Consider the following 17,439-nt stretch of genomic DNA (forward strand, 5'->3'; position numbering starts at 1 on the left):
TCTACTCAGGACGTTTGGTGCTGCATTGGTCTGACTTGAGTTGGCCAAGTTGGTTGAGTCAAGTTGGTTGACTTGTCTTGGAGTTAGAGATCTAGTTAAACATGACAGCTTAGGCTGTTACATTCATGGTCTGCTTTGGGGCAGAAAGTATGCAGCATCTGTATTTTTCATAAGTACTTGGGGCCACAAAGCTGTTTGCCAAGTCCTGTGGAGCATCACCCATATGTGCTAGCTGTTTACACCTCCAAGCTGAATGCCCGAGGACCAGTGTTTCTTCTGAGAGATGAGGTGCTTTCTTGGTTAATGCATAGGTTTTGGCCCAGCAGACCTATTCCGCTTTTTCCTGTGTAGGTGGATGACTTGTCCAGGTCTGTGCCTCATTTTCCTTGTGCTGTGGGTGAAGTTTTTGCACAAGCATCAAATGATAGCAGAAAGGTAGCCCTCCTTTGGGTAGGTATTTCTGATGTGGCTTCTGTCCATCATGCCTGATTCAGAGAGGTTACCCCGATACAGGCAATTGTCGTGTTCACAAGTCTGTCTGAGTCTTGGGTCTAACTTGGGGTCTCTAATGCTTTTTGGAAGCATGTGTTTTTCTTCACTGGTAGGTAAGAAAGAATCAATGTTCTCCATCACTTCTAAATTAGATGTGAATGCTGGAGAGCATGAATATCGCTCACTCTGTTATTTTACAGAGTATTTGTGTTCCAGAGAAACACTTTTTCATTGACTGTCTTTGAACCCTCTTGGCCTACATAGGTTTGGTAAATCAATACAGAAATGGCCCAAACGAGGTTTGTGCTTCCTGTTTGTTTATTCCATTCTCTTTCTATTCTTTCCTCCTTTTATCCAGTTATGTTTCCTTCTCCATGGATTTCCACACCCCCACCTTTTATTTTTTCTTTTCATTTTTTTCAGTTTTCTTGTCTCTAAACTTGTTATTGGACTCTTTATTTGCTGAAGTTGTTTGTGTTTCTTCTCCCCTCTCCTTGATTTAACTGCTTTTAAAATGTCTTTCTCTTTTTCTCATCTGTCTTCATCTGATATCTGTTTTGTCTCCTTGGCATTTCTCTGGTCCTTCACTTTTTAGTGGACATTGTTATTAATAAATTCAGTGCCCCAGATCTTCCTGACTTCCATTGACTTAAGTAGGTGGTCATTACTTTACATCTTCTAAAGTTGTGTCTCATAGGAGTTTGCTGAGAAAAGGCCCTTTGGGTCTGAACTCTTCCGTTTTCTCGAAAGTCCTCCCCTGAACACTTGGCCCTCAAGGATCTTTCTTTGATTCCCCCCTGCTGGTCTACGCAGTTGTCAGGCTCTGCACTGCAGGGAGTAGCCAGGCAGAAATGGCAATCTGATGACTTCCTGGAGGCAGGAATGCTGATGGTTCCACTTCTGACGTAGCGGACTATATCGGCCATTTGATGTCCACCTAACGTCAACATGCTCATAAAGCACAATGGATGAATAAAGCATATGAGACAGTTGTGGTATCACATTGACCCAGAGGAAGAAGAAGGAAAAAGCCAAGTGTCTGGTCTTAGGGGATCTGTTTCAAATTAAAGAGTCTGCAAAAGAAATCTGGGAGCAAGCAGGCAGGCAAGCAGTAGTGAGTTGACAGGATGAAATGCTGGCAGCAGAGAGCTCCAAAGAAACTCAGGGATGAAGCTATTAAACCACAAACTGTCAAAGGATGCAATTTTCTAAGGACCCCAGGCGAGGAGAGTGTGCCAGGGACACATTCCTGCCTGCTTACATCCTTCCTGGTGACTTCTATAGTAAATATGATTTGGACTAGAGACCTTTGCTGTGTGAAAGACCTAGCATGGACCTTCTTAGGAAAGACAGACAGTCTGGGCCATGTGTTGGCTTTTTACCTGTCAGGGATTAAATTGACCTGCTATAGTGTAGGCATCAAAAAGACAGTTCAGCATGAGCTATCGCTTTCTCTTTATGATCAGCAAAGAAAACGGGATGCCTAAGACATGTCTAACATAGGTCAGATGAAACGACATCTTCATCCGCCTATTTTTAACACTCAGGGCGGTTGAAAGCAACAAACACAGACCTGGTTCTAACTTGAACATCTGAAGCCAGTTGAGGTGACTCCTTGATTGATAACAGGAGCAGCTTTATGTCAAAACTGTTACGAATCTTCTCCGAAGAGATGCTGAGGACACGCAGCTCCTCCCAAATTGGGCTGCGTGTTCAGTTGCTATCAAAGAGGATGTTCAGTTATACATCAGTTCTGCAGGTTGTGACAGTGCTTTGCCTACCCTTGACTTGGATGCTGCATATGTACCTTCAGCTTTATTTCCCTATGTGTCCGGGCTGTGATTTTTCTGTGTTGATCCACCTATGGGACCTACCAAGTTGGTTTTCACCTTGTGCAGCACTTTGAGGTCAGTTGTTCAAGATGCAGAGCATCTCATATAAAGGAGATCGCATGGATCCAATCGTCTGCAATATTCTGGGTCTCTTTTCTGAAGCCGCCCACATCCTAGCACCCACTTAATTTACAAGAATGTGCAAGAGGGTCCTTAGGAAATAGCATCCTGGCTGTCTTCTCCAAATGGCAACTTTCAGGGGCTTTGTATGTCTCGTGAGCCCTTTTAACTGAGGCAAAGGGGTCATAGTGTGTTTTCCCCTCAGATGTATGTCTGAATCCAAAATAAGCCTCCTTGCTAGTGCAAATTGGCACAGGCTGCTTGAGACAGAGCCACTGATGGTCTTGCCTGGACTGCTTATGCAGGAGGAGATTGTCTTATTTTATGTTACTTTCTATTTAAAGATAAATTGGCAGTCATTTTAATTGCTCACTCCTTGTTAACCTAAATACAAATTGACACAGTGCACTTTGTTCAATTACCTGCAACCCTATCACTTAAACAAAATGCTTTATGCTCTTTTAACCGTGCAATTTAGTGTCCATATACTTGCCAGTATAAGCTAGCTAACACTAATTAAATGCACATATGATATTTCTTGCTGGTTATTGAAACCATTGGAGGTGTCCGTATCTCTCAAAGTTTGTTGACACTGCCCGAAGAAGTTGCTGCTTGTTTTCACTGATTTTGGGCAAAGTTGCCCAAAATGCCACTTTCTTCTTCTTTCCTATGCTTCACTGCTATCATGGTAGAAAATGAGGTTCTGTTTTCAGCTTGCTCTATCTGGGGAGCCGGGGAGCATAGAATCATAAAATCATAGAATTGTCAAGGTTGGAAAAGACCCTTAACATCATCGAGTCCAACCATTAACCTATCACTGCCAAGTCCATCTATACCATGTCTTCGAGCAACGTATCTATCTGTTCTTTAAATACCTCCAGGGATGGAGACTCAACCACTTCCCTGGGCAGCCTGTTCCAGTGCTCTCGGTGGGAGAGGGTGCATCCAGCAGGGTTTTCCAAAACTCAGACTTTTCGTTAGTTATAACAACAGGCTGGCTGCAGCATGGGGCAAAATCATGTTGTATTGAGTATTTCCCTGTTTGGCATCATTTAAGCCAAAAAGGAAGAAACAAGGTGAGTCGTTTCCCTCCCTGCGCTTCAAGCCAGTCAGAGGTTCTGCAAGTGAGGGAGAACTGGAGCAACAAGGCTATAAAATAATGAACAGTTAGGTAAAGAGTGCACTTCTTAACACTTGTGACCACTGCACATGCTGTAAACAAAGACTTGAAATGTATATTCCCATTAATAACCAGACAGTTGAAGAATTAAAAATATAGCCCTGAAAGGTTAACATTTCCCTTTAAGTGTGTTTAAATTCATATGCATATCCTTGATGTCTGTTCTGAAGTAACGAGGTTTGATATAGTGGAAGTATAAATACATCCACTTCCAGTGAGTGATTCTGCAAATCCTAGTTTGATAAGGTCTTAAATCTGTTGAGATCAGAGCATAAAATTCGCTTGTACCATCAGTGCTAGGTGAAAACAGTGCTTGCCAATTCCTTTTTTTATACATATTTTTATTTCCTCCTTCAGAATTGTAAGATACAGCAGTAAATCTTTGCTAGCTAGTAAATATATATGGTTATTAGATGTACAGAATTTAAATGCAATTTGGGCCAAATTGAACTGTGATGTTAGTGTGTGAAGCCAAACTGACAAAAGAAAAGCTTCACGCTATTCACTCTGTATCAAGGTTCAGGTTTATTATTGAGTAAATGTTCATTTCCATTTTAATAATTGTTGCAATCTGTCTACCTATCTGGTCTCTTTAAGGCCTTGATATGAATGTTCTCCAATAACTTGTTATGTGCAGGATAACAATATGTTTTCTAGGGCAGAAGTAAATCCAATATAATGTTCTTCATCATAGAATTGTTTCCTTCATTGTTTCCTTTGATGATTCATAGGCGTTTCACTGCACTGAACCATAAAGGGCTTGTTAATACAATGATTTAATAATATTAAACCTATTTAAAGAAACTCTATGAAAGCAATGTGAATCTGCACAAAGATGTTGCCTAAAAGTATAACGATGAAAATTCGTAAGTGTTAAGTCTTTGAATTGGTGTGATGGTCTGGTTTGAGTGTGATACAAACAAATGAGTCTGGGTAGAGATGTAGCTGAAATGTTCCTTCCCACACCTACCCCCACCCACTGCAAAAAAAACCCAACCCTGCAATAAAAAAATAAAAAAAAAGGACTTTCCAATGAACAGAAGCCTTGGTAAAGATATTTCTGTCTTTGTTCAAATGTAACTAATATTGGTGGAAGACCTGAGGCTCCTCAAACCAGAAAACATCAGGTATTTTGAGAATTGAAAGTCAAAGGAGAGTTTTTGTTATTTTCAAGTAATGAGATAGTACAATTCTCGTTTCTTCAGCAGAAAATGAAGGATGTGTATTTTTCTGGGTTTTACTCCAGGATATGAAACACAATCTTCCTCAAATGTGTCCCTGCTAGTTGCTTTTGTGTTGAATTTATCCATGCTGTACAGCTTGGAGTATACACACTGTTCATTTCACTTGTACTATCCATTTTTATGACATAGGAACTTAAGTCTTTCAAAAATGTTTGATCCCCAAACAGTCACCTCTTGGTTTTGTTGTTTTTTCTGTTGTCATCGCTTTAGATATCTATTCTCTGAAGACTATATCTGAGTGGAAATGCGCTCTGGAAAAATCCCTTAATGATGCAGCAAATTTTCCTCTTCCAATGGAAGTGTTCAAGGTAAAAGATGCATATTTTTCCTTCACTTAGAGAACCCACGATGAATAAATATCATGCAGTGTTTAGCAGCTTATGTTAAACTTTTGCAGGAAAGGCTGTTGCTCTAATACATCACTGTGAAAGGTCACAAGTGAGACGTTTGTATAAAATGCAGTTTTGCTCTTGTGCGGACTTCTCATTCTGAGAACTGATTTCTTGCAGTCAGTGTTTTGTAGGGACTGGTGGTGATCAGCACTGATTTCTCCAACATTATTTTTAATGTGTCTTATTCTGTTAGACCTGTGCAATGGCATTGTATACAACCATGAAAATGTAAGGCTACAAATATGAAAGTTGACATAAGATGGACAGATTTCTGTGAGCCTTGCACAAAAATTTTTATCCGATCACAAGCCACAAGGCAGAGAAACCTCCTTCAGGGACCTGTAGTGGAAGTGGGAGATAATTTTACTATTTTACTCCCATATCTTTTTTTTTTTTTTTTTCCCCTCACTCTGGTTTTTAATAGTTAGAGATGTGCTTCAGCCCTGAGGCACCAGCTTTAATTTCCCATCCAAATCTGCACTGCTATTAATCATGACGGCTCCAGATAATCCTGATTTCTAGCTGTGCCCGTCTGGTTTCTAACAGTTACATCCTTGCTGTGGTGTGATGGGCAGCGTGGCCATGGGTGCAAGAGGTGCGAGAGGATGCTCGGGGAGGTGTGTGCCCTCTCTCTGGTGCTGTCTTCGGTGTCACCTCCTGCTTGGGGACCTGGTGGACCATGATGCCCTCCTTGCCGCTGTTCCTGGCTCATCCAGCCTGGGGACCCTCTGGGTTCCTTCCCTGCCCATAAGCAACATTGCACTGGGACACCCCAAAACATCTACGCAATTGGAAGAGGCACCCCGCTTGCCCCATCCTGGCTGACATGCCACGAAACCCCGGTGCCACCTTCACCCTTTCTGCAGGGACGTGGCAGCAGCTTCCCGCAAGGAATCCAGGCTCCTTGCCCAGCTGAGATGCACTTAAATTATAGAATCATAGAATCATAGAATCATTTAGGTTGGAAAAGACCTTTAAGATCATCAAGTCCAACCGTCAACCCAGCACTGCCAAGTCCACCACTAAACCATGTCCCTAAGCACCACGTCCACCTGTCTTTTAAATACCTCCAGGGATGGAGACTCAACCCCTTCCCTGGGCAGCCTGTGCCAGTGCCTGATTACCCTTTCAGTGAAGAAATTTTTCCTAATATCCAACCTAATTAGCAACATTAATTTGGGAATGCTTTGCTAATGGCCCAGGCAGTGGCTCATTTGCTTGTGATGTGAAAGCTGTGCTAGGCTAGGAGAAGTGGGAAGATTTGTGCGTTGGCCTTCAGCACGAACGTGGGTTTGAGAAGCCCCATGTTGTTATGGGAGTGGCGCGTGGAGGGTTTTCATTCTCTGCCATTTATTTCATACAATGTTTCAATCCGCCAACTCTATATTAAAAGTTTGCATTTGCAGTTTCAAGATCAAAAAGGCATTGTCTGGGGCAGGGATTAAATCACAATAGGGAATGCCTAATGTGTAAATTTTATTCCTGTCTATATGAAAGAATGAAGAATGTTTCTGATGAGGCTCATAAAACATCCTTTTTTTTTTTTTAAAGTTTATAAATAACAGCTGTTTTGCTGCCTCTTCTCAGCATGCCAGACTTATACCCACTTATTTTAATTATTGCATTAGGGTCATAAATTTAAATTCAGCATAATCCCAGTTGCCATGCCATGCGGTTGGAGCTTGCAAAGGTGTTCCTCTTAGAAGACAATGCAAAACATTGGAATGCTTGAATGGCCCAAGAGGACAGTTACTTTGGGGCAAATGTGACAAAAAGGCAGGATTAGGTCAGTAGGGCTTCTTTATTTGTAATGTGAAAGCTGAGCACAAGGTGAGCTGAATTTAGTGTCTGGTGTTATCTAAGGCCTTGGTTCTGATGCTGGGAAGGCAGGAGGCTGAATAAGTTATTTGTGTGGGGGCATTACTTTATTCTGCCCATTTAGGGTGAATCAACCCCATCTTGTACCTCGTAATTAAGGAGAAGAATATGAGAGCTTGTCTGTGCCTGTGAGCATGACTTCCTCTAATAATGACTTAAACATGAGTTAAGGAAAGGCTTTAGGAGACTATATGAGAGTACACTTGTCTGATCTTACAAGATAAGCCAGTATTTATGTGTGGGACCTTCAAGCAGAATCCCAGATCCCAGCAAAAAGTGTTGAATCCAAAGGTGTCTTTTTAAAATTCTTAATTTTTTTTTTTATTTTTCTGTTTTTTTTTTATTTTTTTGCAAACCCAGCATGGAGATAATGTCTCTACATGGTGCCTGGGGCTCCATGCTACTGTAACTGTCATGTGCTAGATGAGATATAAAACACAGGGTTTGACAGCTGGCAACTGTTAAATATCTTCTGGAAAGCTGGAAATGTTTACTTTGGCAGACATGGTAAACTGCACACCGAGCAATTATATTCTGCATTTTCCACATTTCCCTACAGAAATCCATCACTGAGGAGAGTGTAAGCGTGTGCTTGCTCTACAGACATGAGTGGTCCCCAGGGTGAGCATGTGCACATTTGGCTGGATTACGAGTTAAATTACTGTTGTCCTTTGAGCTGTGTACGATTGGGCAGTGCCACTAATGCGCCATCAAACTGGTTCCAAGTGGTGGTGCTGAGAAAGCAAATCCGCATTTGTAGTGGGAGAAGTGGCTCCTCTTATGGGTCTGTCAGCCCATCATTGCTGTTGGTCGTGATGCTCTTTGGTTTTGGTGTAACAGGGTTGGGTTCTGCCTGAGACCTCATAAACCATGGATTTGAGCCTGAATTATCAATGCTCAGAAGCGTGGCAGAGCTGAACTTGCGTGTGGTGGTCTTCGGCAGCAGATCCAAAAATCCTTTGCAAAAGCGTAGCCCTGATACCCTGTTGGCATCCGAGGAGAGGGCACCAGCCACCAGACCGCACGAGCTGGTTGCAAAAATCAGGGGGAAGGCTGCAAACAGGTTCTTCTTTTTTTTTTCTGGTGCTATTTTACACTTGGCCATATGTTGAAAGTGTTTGTAAAATGCTTTAGGATACTTTGCAAAGGAACGTGATGTTCAACTGCCAGAAAATGCTGCTATTATATAGCTACTAAACATAGTGTTCTGCAAACTGCACATCCTAGAATAAGTTTTTTCTTCACAAAAGCTTTTTGCAACACACTTGCTATTTTGTTGTTCCATTATTTTCAGAAAACATATTGATCCTTAAAGAAAACTAAATACAGACAGTATTTTCACGGGTTTTTGAATGATTTAGGAGCAGAAATCCTTCCAAAAGGCCACAACCCAAGGAGATAGGTCCTCTGCTGTTTCTGCTCTGATTTCAGGGTGCTGTAGGGATCCTCCATGCTTGGCTAGGTACCAGTCCTAAACGATGGCTTAGGCTTCAGAGGACACCTGAGAAAATGGCCCAGGCTTTGGGTATGAATAAAGGTGGTCAAACTGTTACTGGGACCTGATCTGAAGTTAAGTGTGACAATTTAAGCGTTTTGCTTCAGTGGTGGCGTTGCTGGTGCTCTCTGAGAGAGAGCCTTGCATCAGGAAGGCAGTCTCCAAACACAGACCTTCTAGCCCTAATAGTTATGAATCAAGGCATTTTTTAGAGTTAAAGCCCCGTAGCTTGGCTAAGATGAATGCGGGACACAGGTCATGGGATTTAGTTTCCTAGAGAGAGGCAGATAGTGTCCTGGGGATGATCTCTGACATCCCAGTATGCTCCCCCTGGTCTTCTGTGCCATATCTGTGGGTCTTATGCAGATGTTGTGGATCCCTGGGTGTCTTTCAGCTCACCCCAACAGAACCTGAGGGAACGGTAGGAAGATATGCCAGGGGAGGTTTAGGTTGGATATTAGGAAAAGGTTCTTCACTCAGAGGGTGGTGGAGCACTGGAACAGGCTCCCCAGGGTGGTAGTCACGGCACCAAGCCTGACAATATTCAAGAAGCATTTGGACAACACCATCAGACATATGGTGTGAGTTTTGGGGTTGTCCTATGCAGGGACAGGAGTAGGACTTGATGATCTTTGTGGGTCCCTTCTAACTCAAGACATTTTATGATTCTATGACCACAGACAGCTCTGTTTGGGCAACTAAATCCTACCCAGGATTTGGGGTGCTCATCATCTTTCCATGAATGTTGCATATGGGCATACTACTCCCAATTCCTTCTGATTGTTATAAAGTGGGTCCTGATGACTGGCTTGGATAGACTTATGACCAGCCACATCCCTAACCTAAACTCTGTTAAACTGCTTGAAGAGCACAGATGCTTAGGAGGGAGAGATGTTATTTAAGACAGGTGGCAATTCCTGATTTACAGCCTTTAGTCCCATTCCTCTTGTCTCCACCCTCTGGTCCTCCTTTCCTAAAGTTGTCGTTTTTCCCAGCTCGAAATTGTTCTCTTACTGGCAAAAACAACTCTACATTATGCCCAGCCCAGTGTGCCCCTGTTTCTAACTGGAGTTTTTGGATGTTTCCTGTAATCAGTAGTAGTATTAATTAATGGTAAGACTAATGACATGGAAGGAATTGCTTGTGACAAATCTCTCCTAAGGAGAGTGATGGAGGGACCACCCATCACCTGGGCAAGAGGTGCCCGTGAAATTCAGGACAGAGTGGTGGTTCTAGTTCTACACTCAAAAGTATGAAGACAAATATTAAACAGGACTCCTTCCCACCTCTAAAATATAATTTTTCCATCAGATGAATTGTGCATTTTAAATATAAGAGTAAGATGGACTTTTTTTTTTTTTTTTTTTTTTTTTTTAAATGAGGATAACTTCTCTCAAAAGTTAATAAACCCTTTGGGTGTTTTAGGGTGTTTTCTTCCATTATTTGGTATTCTGGAGGAGTTTAAGTGTAAGATAGAGAAACCGAAGGGTTACTTTCTACTCAGGGACAGTCCTGACCGGAGTGGATGAATAGCCTTGAAGTCCAACAGGGTTTTTTCTGTCTTCAGCCCCCCTAATAGATGGGCATGTGCAACGCAGTAGCTTAAAACAAATGTGCTTTTGGTTTCACTTGGAAGCCAAATGCCAACATAAGCAATCCCCAGCCCCTTCATGCACTGATGTCTTGGCTGGCCCTCATTGTGCACGCTGTGCTTTAATAACCCGCGAGTCGCCATGTTGTTAGCAGGCTGCCAGATTATTTATACTCCATCTGTTCTTCCCCGTCCGTAGCACTCACCAGCCCTTCTCCCTGACTGCGATTTGCGTGGCTGGGAGACGTCCATGGCATCCTGATCCCTCTGTTCTTCAGCTGCCTTTTGACCCACTCCTGTCTCAGCTCATTAAAGCCATTTATCTTCCTAAGACCTAATAACCATCATTAAGAGTGTACCGCTAAGGTCCTTACAAACGTAGCTGCCTTCATGGCAATTGGGAGCAAGGATGTCTCTGATATCAAAGGTGCCACTCAGGTGAGATGGAGTCTGGTGGTCCCTCTGTGGATCAGGGAAAAGTTTTAACCTCTCTATAGCTCCCTCCTGACCACGGGCTTTGCAAGGAGGCAGGTGGGGAAAGCAGTCCAAGGAGGTGAATGAAGCCAAGCCCTGTCTGAGATGCCCCGAGGGTCTGTTTGGCAGCACCATATGAAAGTCAGGGTTGGAAGAGAAATGTCGGCGACAGTTCAAGCAAAGCAGACGGGCTGAGTGGGAACCGGGTCCCTCAGCCTTCCTCGTCCCTCTGGCTGTACGTTTAGCACATGTGGTTTTCTTTCTCCGTTATGTGCCAGGGGTCTCTCAGGATGGTGAGAGGTGAGCAAAAGGGCCCGATCCAGTTTACTGACTGCATCCAGGCTCGGTGTGGGGGAGTTTGTGCATGGGCTCTTGCCTCCCCCATCCTTGAGCATGGCAGTGTTTTTCACTGTGAGGGGCTAATGTGCGCCTGCAACCGGAGTCTGCTCCCATGTAGGGGTAGGTGATACCTAAAAGTCATCTAAAGATGGATGATTTTTCTCAAAGAAAGCAAAAGCCAGCTCTATTCCATAGGTGTTTTGCAGGGTGGATGGAGCCCACACTGTACACTGAATTTGTTCTGATACTCTAATGAATTACCATTGATTTCTCAATAGTGAACACTGCCATGACATTACTGAAGGCAGACTTGGTCCAAACAAGTGCCTATGAGGACTCGGTCCCTCTTTGCAGCTGAGATACTTATTTAGGGGTATGAAAAAGAGACACTGACGGTTTCATTTTGAGCAGTCAAGTTGGTGTTCCTGCCTGTGTCTTCCTTTCCATTTGACTTTCCCGCCTGTGAAATGGGACCCATGGATGTGACCCATGCAACAAGGATTCGTTAGCTAATGGTTGTGGAGTGGTGTGGCAGTCCTGAATGCTGTAAGATGTTAAAAAAAACCCAGCAAAGAAACACAGACCCCCCTGAGCGGATGCATATCTGCCTCTTTTACCTCTGCTGCCTGTGCGTCCACTGCCCAGGCAAATCAAAGCAGGCGCTGCGTAGGAGGGGATCTTTGCCCTAATGCCATCTGTGGCGGGCCGAGCCATACGGAGAAGGTGTATTTGGATTTAGACCGGCTACTCTGCAATGTTGCTGTTTCTATGGTAACTATTTTTTATTCAGCAAGAGGAGCCTAAAATCTGTAGGGCTAAATTCGATCCTAGGCAGAAGCATCTGCAGTTTTTAAGGGGCTCTTCAGTAGGTGCAGTTTGTAGCTGGCTCTCGTGCTCATTACTTCAGGGTCATGGTATCTCTAAAGCCCCCTTCCCAGCACCCTTTCCTCTTCATCCCACCCCACATCTCTACATTTTGGTCTTCCCGTGACTGCACTTGTCAAACGGAGGGACAATTTGCTCGTGTTGTGTCTTACCGGGGGATTTTTGTCTCCCTGCAGAGAGTGTGTCTTTAGGGAAAATTGCTCCGTGTTTAGCAAAGGAAGTTGATGAATCGCAAACAAGACTGATTCATCTGCAAATAACGCAGAAGATTGCATTTTGGAGGGTTTCTTTCTTTATTTTTTTTTCTCAATTATAAAACAAATGCCAGATTCCTGTAGAGGCAGTTTAACCACTGCTATTACTGTGTTTGTGACTGGTTACCACACATGAGCTTTGTGATTAAAATTAGGCTATTAGAAGCAGCCAGTTTCTTGGAGAATTAGAGAAAACACTGGGGGAAGCGATTTCGTTGAAAACAAAAACTGAATCAAATAATATGTTTCCAATCATACCAGATGGGGCCCACTTCTTCTGTGTCTTTTAGTAGGGTGAACCAGGAGAGATGTGACTGAAGGCAATAGCATTTCACACTGTTACAGTTGGTGAGGATTAAAGGAGGCGCAGGTCAATCACTTATTAAGTGCTCGATGTTTGTAATCAGCCTCTCAACTTCACAACTTTTCAGCGTGCAGACTTAGTTCTGAATTTTGCACAAAGTTGCAGTCTTATAATTGGTGTGAATCTGACTATCCTGGACCAAAAGAGCCCTGACTTTTAGAGTATTTGAAAATTAGAGTTCAAATTAGAGCCTTTCCCTCTTATCTATACACTGTGTAAGCTGCTAGGTTTAAAATGAGATGGCTCCAGTCTTGTATCTTGAGCAGAATGGGCTAAAAATGAGCATTTCACAATCTGAAGGCGATGCCCTTCCTTGGGTTTGTGGACACAGCTGGAGCAACCAGCCTGTAGTACGACTTCCCTGAATGTCATGGGCAAAAGCAGCTTAGCCAAGTCCTCCTGCTCTATCTGCATTACCCAGTGCACTGTAAAATTACCTGAGCTCCACCCTTCGGTGGCCAGAACACTGCTGTAACATGGACAAATTTGAGTTTATTTATGCTTAAATGACATTTGTTGAGTAGAAATACTCAGAAGCCAGATCTAGCAAGGTATTTAGGCACCAGAAAGGGCAAATGACTATGGTGATTTTGAAGTATATCTTTTTGAGCTCAAGACCTAAAGCCAATGCTTAGTGACTTTATTATTAGGACTTAAGCATGTCACCCACACAGGTGCTTCCCTAAAGCCTGTCGGCATCCTTAAGAGTCTGAGTACTTTTGTAAATCTGTTTGTGGGTCTCTTTTGGAATGACATTTAGGCTCCCAAGTCACCTGGCATTTTTGAAACCTGCACTGCTAGTGACTCGTTAGCTATGAAGGAGAAAATTATGCAACTGTCTCAGTACCTGAAGAAGAGGGTTGGGAATTAGGAGCCTGGTTCTGCTCCCAGCACCGTTGCTGACTTGTTATTTGACCTTCAGATGTTTCAGCGTTCAGCCCTGCAGGTGATGCTGGTTGCAGTGAGCTGTTGCAAAGCCTGTCAGTATTTTTGCAGAAGGGTTGCAGAAACACATGCTGCACGAAGATGGAGATAATGATGCAGATGCGTATCAAAGTGGAGCTGTCTTTCAGGTGGCCCGGAGGGTTGCAGCCTGTGCATGCTGGCAAATTTGCAAATGCATACTGCTCTAAAACTATGAGTGTGGGGCTGAGTTTAATTACTTGGGGTTTGTAGTGAGAGCTGTGACAGCCCTGGCTTTTGCCAGTGGGTTTGGGCTGTGAGTGACAGACTTACAGACTTACATTCAGCGGAGAGTTATGCAATTTTCCATTCATCACCCGTGAGCACCGTCACAGGCTGTAATCCATCATGTTAGAGATTGTGACCCTTTGAATGAGCAACTGTGGTGCTCGTACCGCGTTAATTCATTGTACTTTCCATGGTATGATTTTTCACTTTGCTGTAGGGGACTCTTCTGCATCCTTGTGGATTGCCGATCCAGCTTACTTGGCTGCTCTCCAGCAGTCGGAGGGTATTTCCATCACCCACTCAGGGCTTGTGAACCTTGGGACAGGCAATCTGCTGGGGTAAATCCGTGTAGTCAGTGGGGCTGCTCCTGGGAAGCATTGCCTGCCAGTAGAAGTAAAGGTTCACCATGCACGAGGGTATAAAATGCTCCAACTAGTCAAAACTAGTCTGCCTATTCATCTCCATTTCAAAGAAAATTGAGACTCACTTGGAGAAGTTACTAGAAAATAATGGCTGGTGACATCCTCGTAGGTGGTTTTGAACGCCGTGAAATAGTGGTAAAGGGTCGGATTCTGCCACCCATAATCATTTCAGGCATTTCTTTTGCTCGGCTGCAGAGCCTGGCAGGGACCAGTCTCACCCCTCCTGTCCTCTTCTTGTAGCTGCTTTTATTAAACAGGCGTCTTTCCCATCAATGTGAATAAAGGGAGGAGAGAGCAGTTCATTATCCAGTGTATCACTTTGAGTCTAATACTAATTAAAAGCTTTGCCTTCACTTCTGTGGAACCTATTCTTAGAAATTATGTAAATTAATTGGAGTTTTGAAGAGGAGCATATGCCAAATCCTAAGTAATTCCCTGCTGGCTGAGGCAACTCCAGCACTGGAACTGGAGAACGGCGTCAGGATCTTTTTTTCCTTTTGTGGCTGCAAAAATCTAAGGCTGCTTTGGGAAATTTTGATGCCTCTCTTTAGCAAATATATGAGAGAGATCAAGTATCCAGACCGTGACCATTTGCCAGAGAGGTACAATACAAAGGCTTTTTCTCCATGAAAGCTTTTCCATCTCAAAAACGACATTTAACACAGACAAGCTTTTTACTTCCGCAGCCCTTCTCCAAACAAATGCACATTCCTGCTTCAAAGAGGATTTTGACCCTCTGAAGGGAGACATACCTGAGACCCCATGAACTCCCCTTGCGAGTTCACTCTGACTATTAATGGGGAAGATATTTACATGCTATGCTGAATGAGAAGGGAGATTTGATCCTAAGAGACATAGCATGTAGAGAAAAGGGGTTATGCTTTTGAAGCAAAATAGCTTTAAATGTTATTAGCCTCCCCCCCCCCCCGATTATTTTTTCCCTTTGAAAAAGGCCAAAACAAATAGGAGAAGAACCAAAGAAAATGATTCGAATAAAAAAGAGAAGCAATATTGTTTGGTCTCAATACATTTTGGTCTCAATCAACAAATCACTTAAAAAGTTGATGAAACTACTTGCATGTTTAAAGATAAACATGATTAAGTACTTTGGTGTATCTTGGCTTATTATGTCTTGAAGCTGGATACAAGCGTGAATGGAATCGTGGATCTTTTGATGGGAAGATGCTGCGGTGTAAGCTTGCTTCCAGATGTACATTTTGCAAAGTTGCCTTTTCTTTACCACCTCACCCTAAGGATTAAGAGATGCAGGGTGTGGATCCTCATGCAGGAGGAGGCAGCCCTCCAGTCCAGATGCTTTTTTGCCTTTGGAGATTTGAAGTTCAGTGCTGGTGAGGTCTGATTTTTGCAGCCATCATCTTTTCCCAGCTAAAGCTTTTTCAGTATTAAAGATGGCAATTTTGATAACCTGTCCGTTGGATGCATCCCTGGTACTATGCAACCTCTATGTACAAGAAGCCAGATTCTCTTCCCTGGTTCAGACTTTTATTCGATGAAACGTTCTCTGTGTAAAGCTGCTATAAATGGGTCTCCTGTCTCTCTGGGGCTTTGGTGATATGGAAGCGACCGCCAGCCAGCGCAAGTATGGCCGGTGGTTGTGCTACACTGCAGAATGCCCAGACTCTTGAATGTCTGCTCCTTCTTCAGCCATTAGTTCACTGGCCTCTGGGCCATTATTGGTAAATCTTCCTCAGTTTCCCCATCAGGATATACTCCTCCTGCTGTGAGACTAAATCCATTCTGATCTTCTTTTTGACTGCTTTTTTGGTTCTCACATAAAAGGCTCCATAACATTGCAGATTGGTAAGACGAAAACAACAATTCATTTCGCTGTGGTTGGAGCTTGTAAAAATCCTTATCTCTAATGGCAGCAGGAATGTAAGATCCCAAAATAGAAGTTGTTAAGTCTACAAGTGAAGACAGTTCTTGGGAAAAGAAAGCACAATGACATACAACTTCAGATCAATAGAAAATCATTTTAGAACAAGAATACAACATGTAGCAATGAATGTAGATGGGAATGACATTGCTAACCACTTATTAGATAGCAAGCTTTCTGCATGTATTTTGGAGTCGTCTGTATGTGTGTGCTAAATATAACATCATCTCTTTTTACGCTTGTATTGGCTAATGCACAGATGGTTTAGAAATACCGTAGGACATTTTTATTAAGTGAACACAAAATATGATCATTACTTTGGAATTAGGATGCCAACTTGTACACCTGTTAGACAGGGGTCGTGAGAGATGGAGTAATTTGATAGATGTTAAACAGTAAAGTGGTGGCAAATCAGGGAGTTGAACCTGGGTTGGTTCTGAGTTTCGGGACTGCATCCTGCTGCCATCCCCAAAGCTGCTTCGTGCAACCCTCTGGGTGCAGCCAGCTTTGATCCCGGGTGAAGGTGTTGCTGTGGGCATGTACTTGAACACAGTTGCATGTTTTCCCACCAACACATTCTCGTTGCCCACATTTTGGGTCAGAGTTCATTGTCTGGGCCTTAGTCCACCTTTAGTCTCCTGGCTGGAGAAAAGACCTTTCCATCTTGCAGTACATGGAAACCAGCCCAGGACCTTATTTTGGTGCCATGTGGGACCTGGAAATCCATCAGGCTAAATCAGAGCCATCCTGAGCTGTTTGCACCCATGCTGTGCGTTACCCTGGGGGACCTCAAGTTGAGTCCTGACACCTCTGGACCTCTGGTTTCCCTCAGATGGTAGTGGCTGTCAGAGGTGAAGAGGCTCTGCCCAGGGGAGATTTTCAAGTAGCCATTTCTCAGACAGCTCCTCTTTTTGGTGAGCGCGATCTCCTTGTTGACTAAGTTCAAGTTAGATGCTGCTGATGAGATGGATCCACATTGTGCTTAAGATATGATGGGCCTGGTCCTGCAGATCTGTCCTCTAGGAGCAAGGCTGTGCCCTCTCTTTCTGTGATTGGGTTGGCATGAAAAGAACATATGACCAGGAGCGCCCAGTTGGAGCTGGAAGTCACTCTGGTAATCAGCTAAGTGACAAAACCCACGCGGACACATTTAAAATAAATTTTCAAATGTATCAGCCTCTCCTTGGTGGGTGGTGCTGATGCACTGTGTGTTCCTTTTCCCTGTCTATTCCCCCAGGACCATGCTGATTTGCGAAACCACTTCTTCACTGTGGGGATGAAGCTGGAGGCGGTGAATGTGAGGGAGCCGTTTCATATCTATCCTGCATCAGTGACCAAGGTGAGTTCCCAGAAGGGAGGGATGAAGAGAGCCTGATTAGGAACCTCTTA

At 43.5% G+C, this 17,439-nt stretch overlaps 1 protein-coding gene across 1 annotated transcript in view; it reads left to right on the forward strand.

The window, feature by feature from the left end:
* SFMBT2 (Scm like with four mbt domains 2) overlaps window positions 1-17,439 on the forward strand; it is a gene marked incomplete at its 3' end in the record, with an annotated part of 113,390 nt that overhangs the window by 55,064 nt on the left and 40,887 nt on the right. The window contains exons 7-8 of the mRNA XM_082309130.1: window positions 5,079-5,176; window positions 17,288-17,389. Of these exons, the coding sequence (XP_082165256.1) occupies window positions 5,079-5,176; window positions 17,288-17,389 (200 nt within the window). The remainder of the gene's footprint in view (window positions 1-5,078; window positions 5,177-17,287; window positions 17,390-17,439) is intronic.

This window comes from Platalea leucorodia (assembly GCF_965183815.1).
Source record: "Platalea leucorodia genome assembly, chromosome: 4".
Classification (NCBI taxonomy): domain Eukaryota; kingdom Metazoa; phylum Chordata; class Aves; order Pelecaniformes; family Threskiornithidae; genus Platalea; species Platalea leucorodia.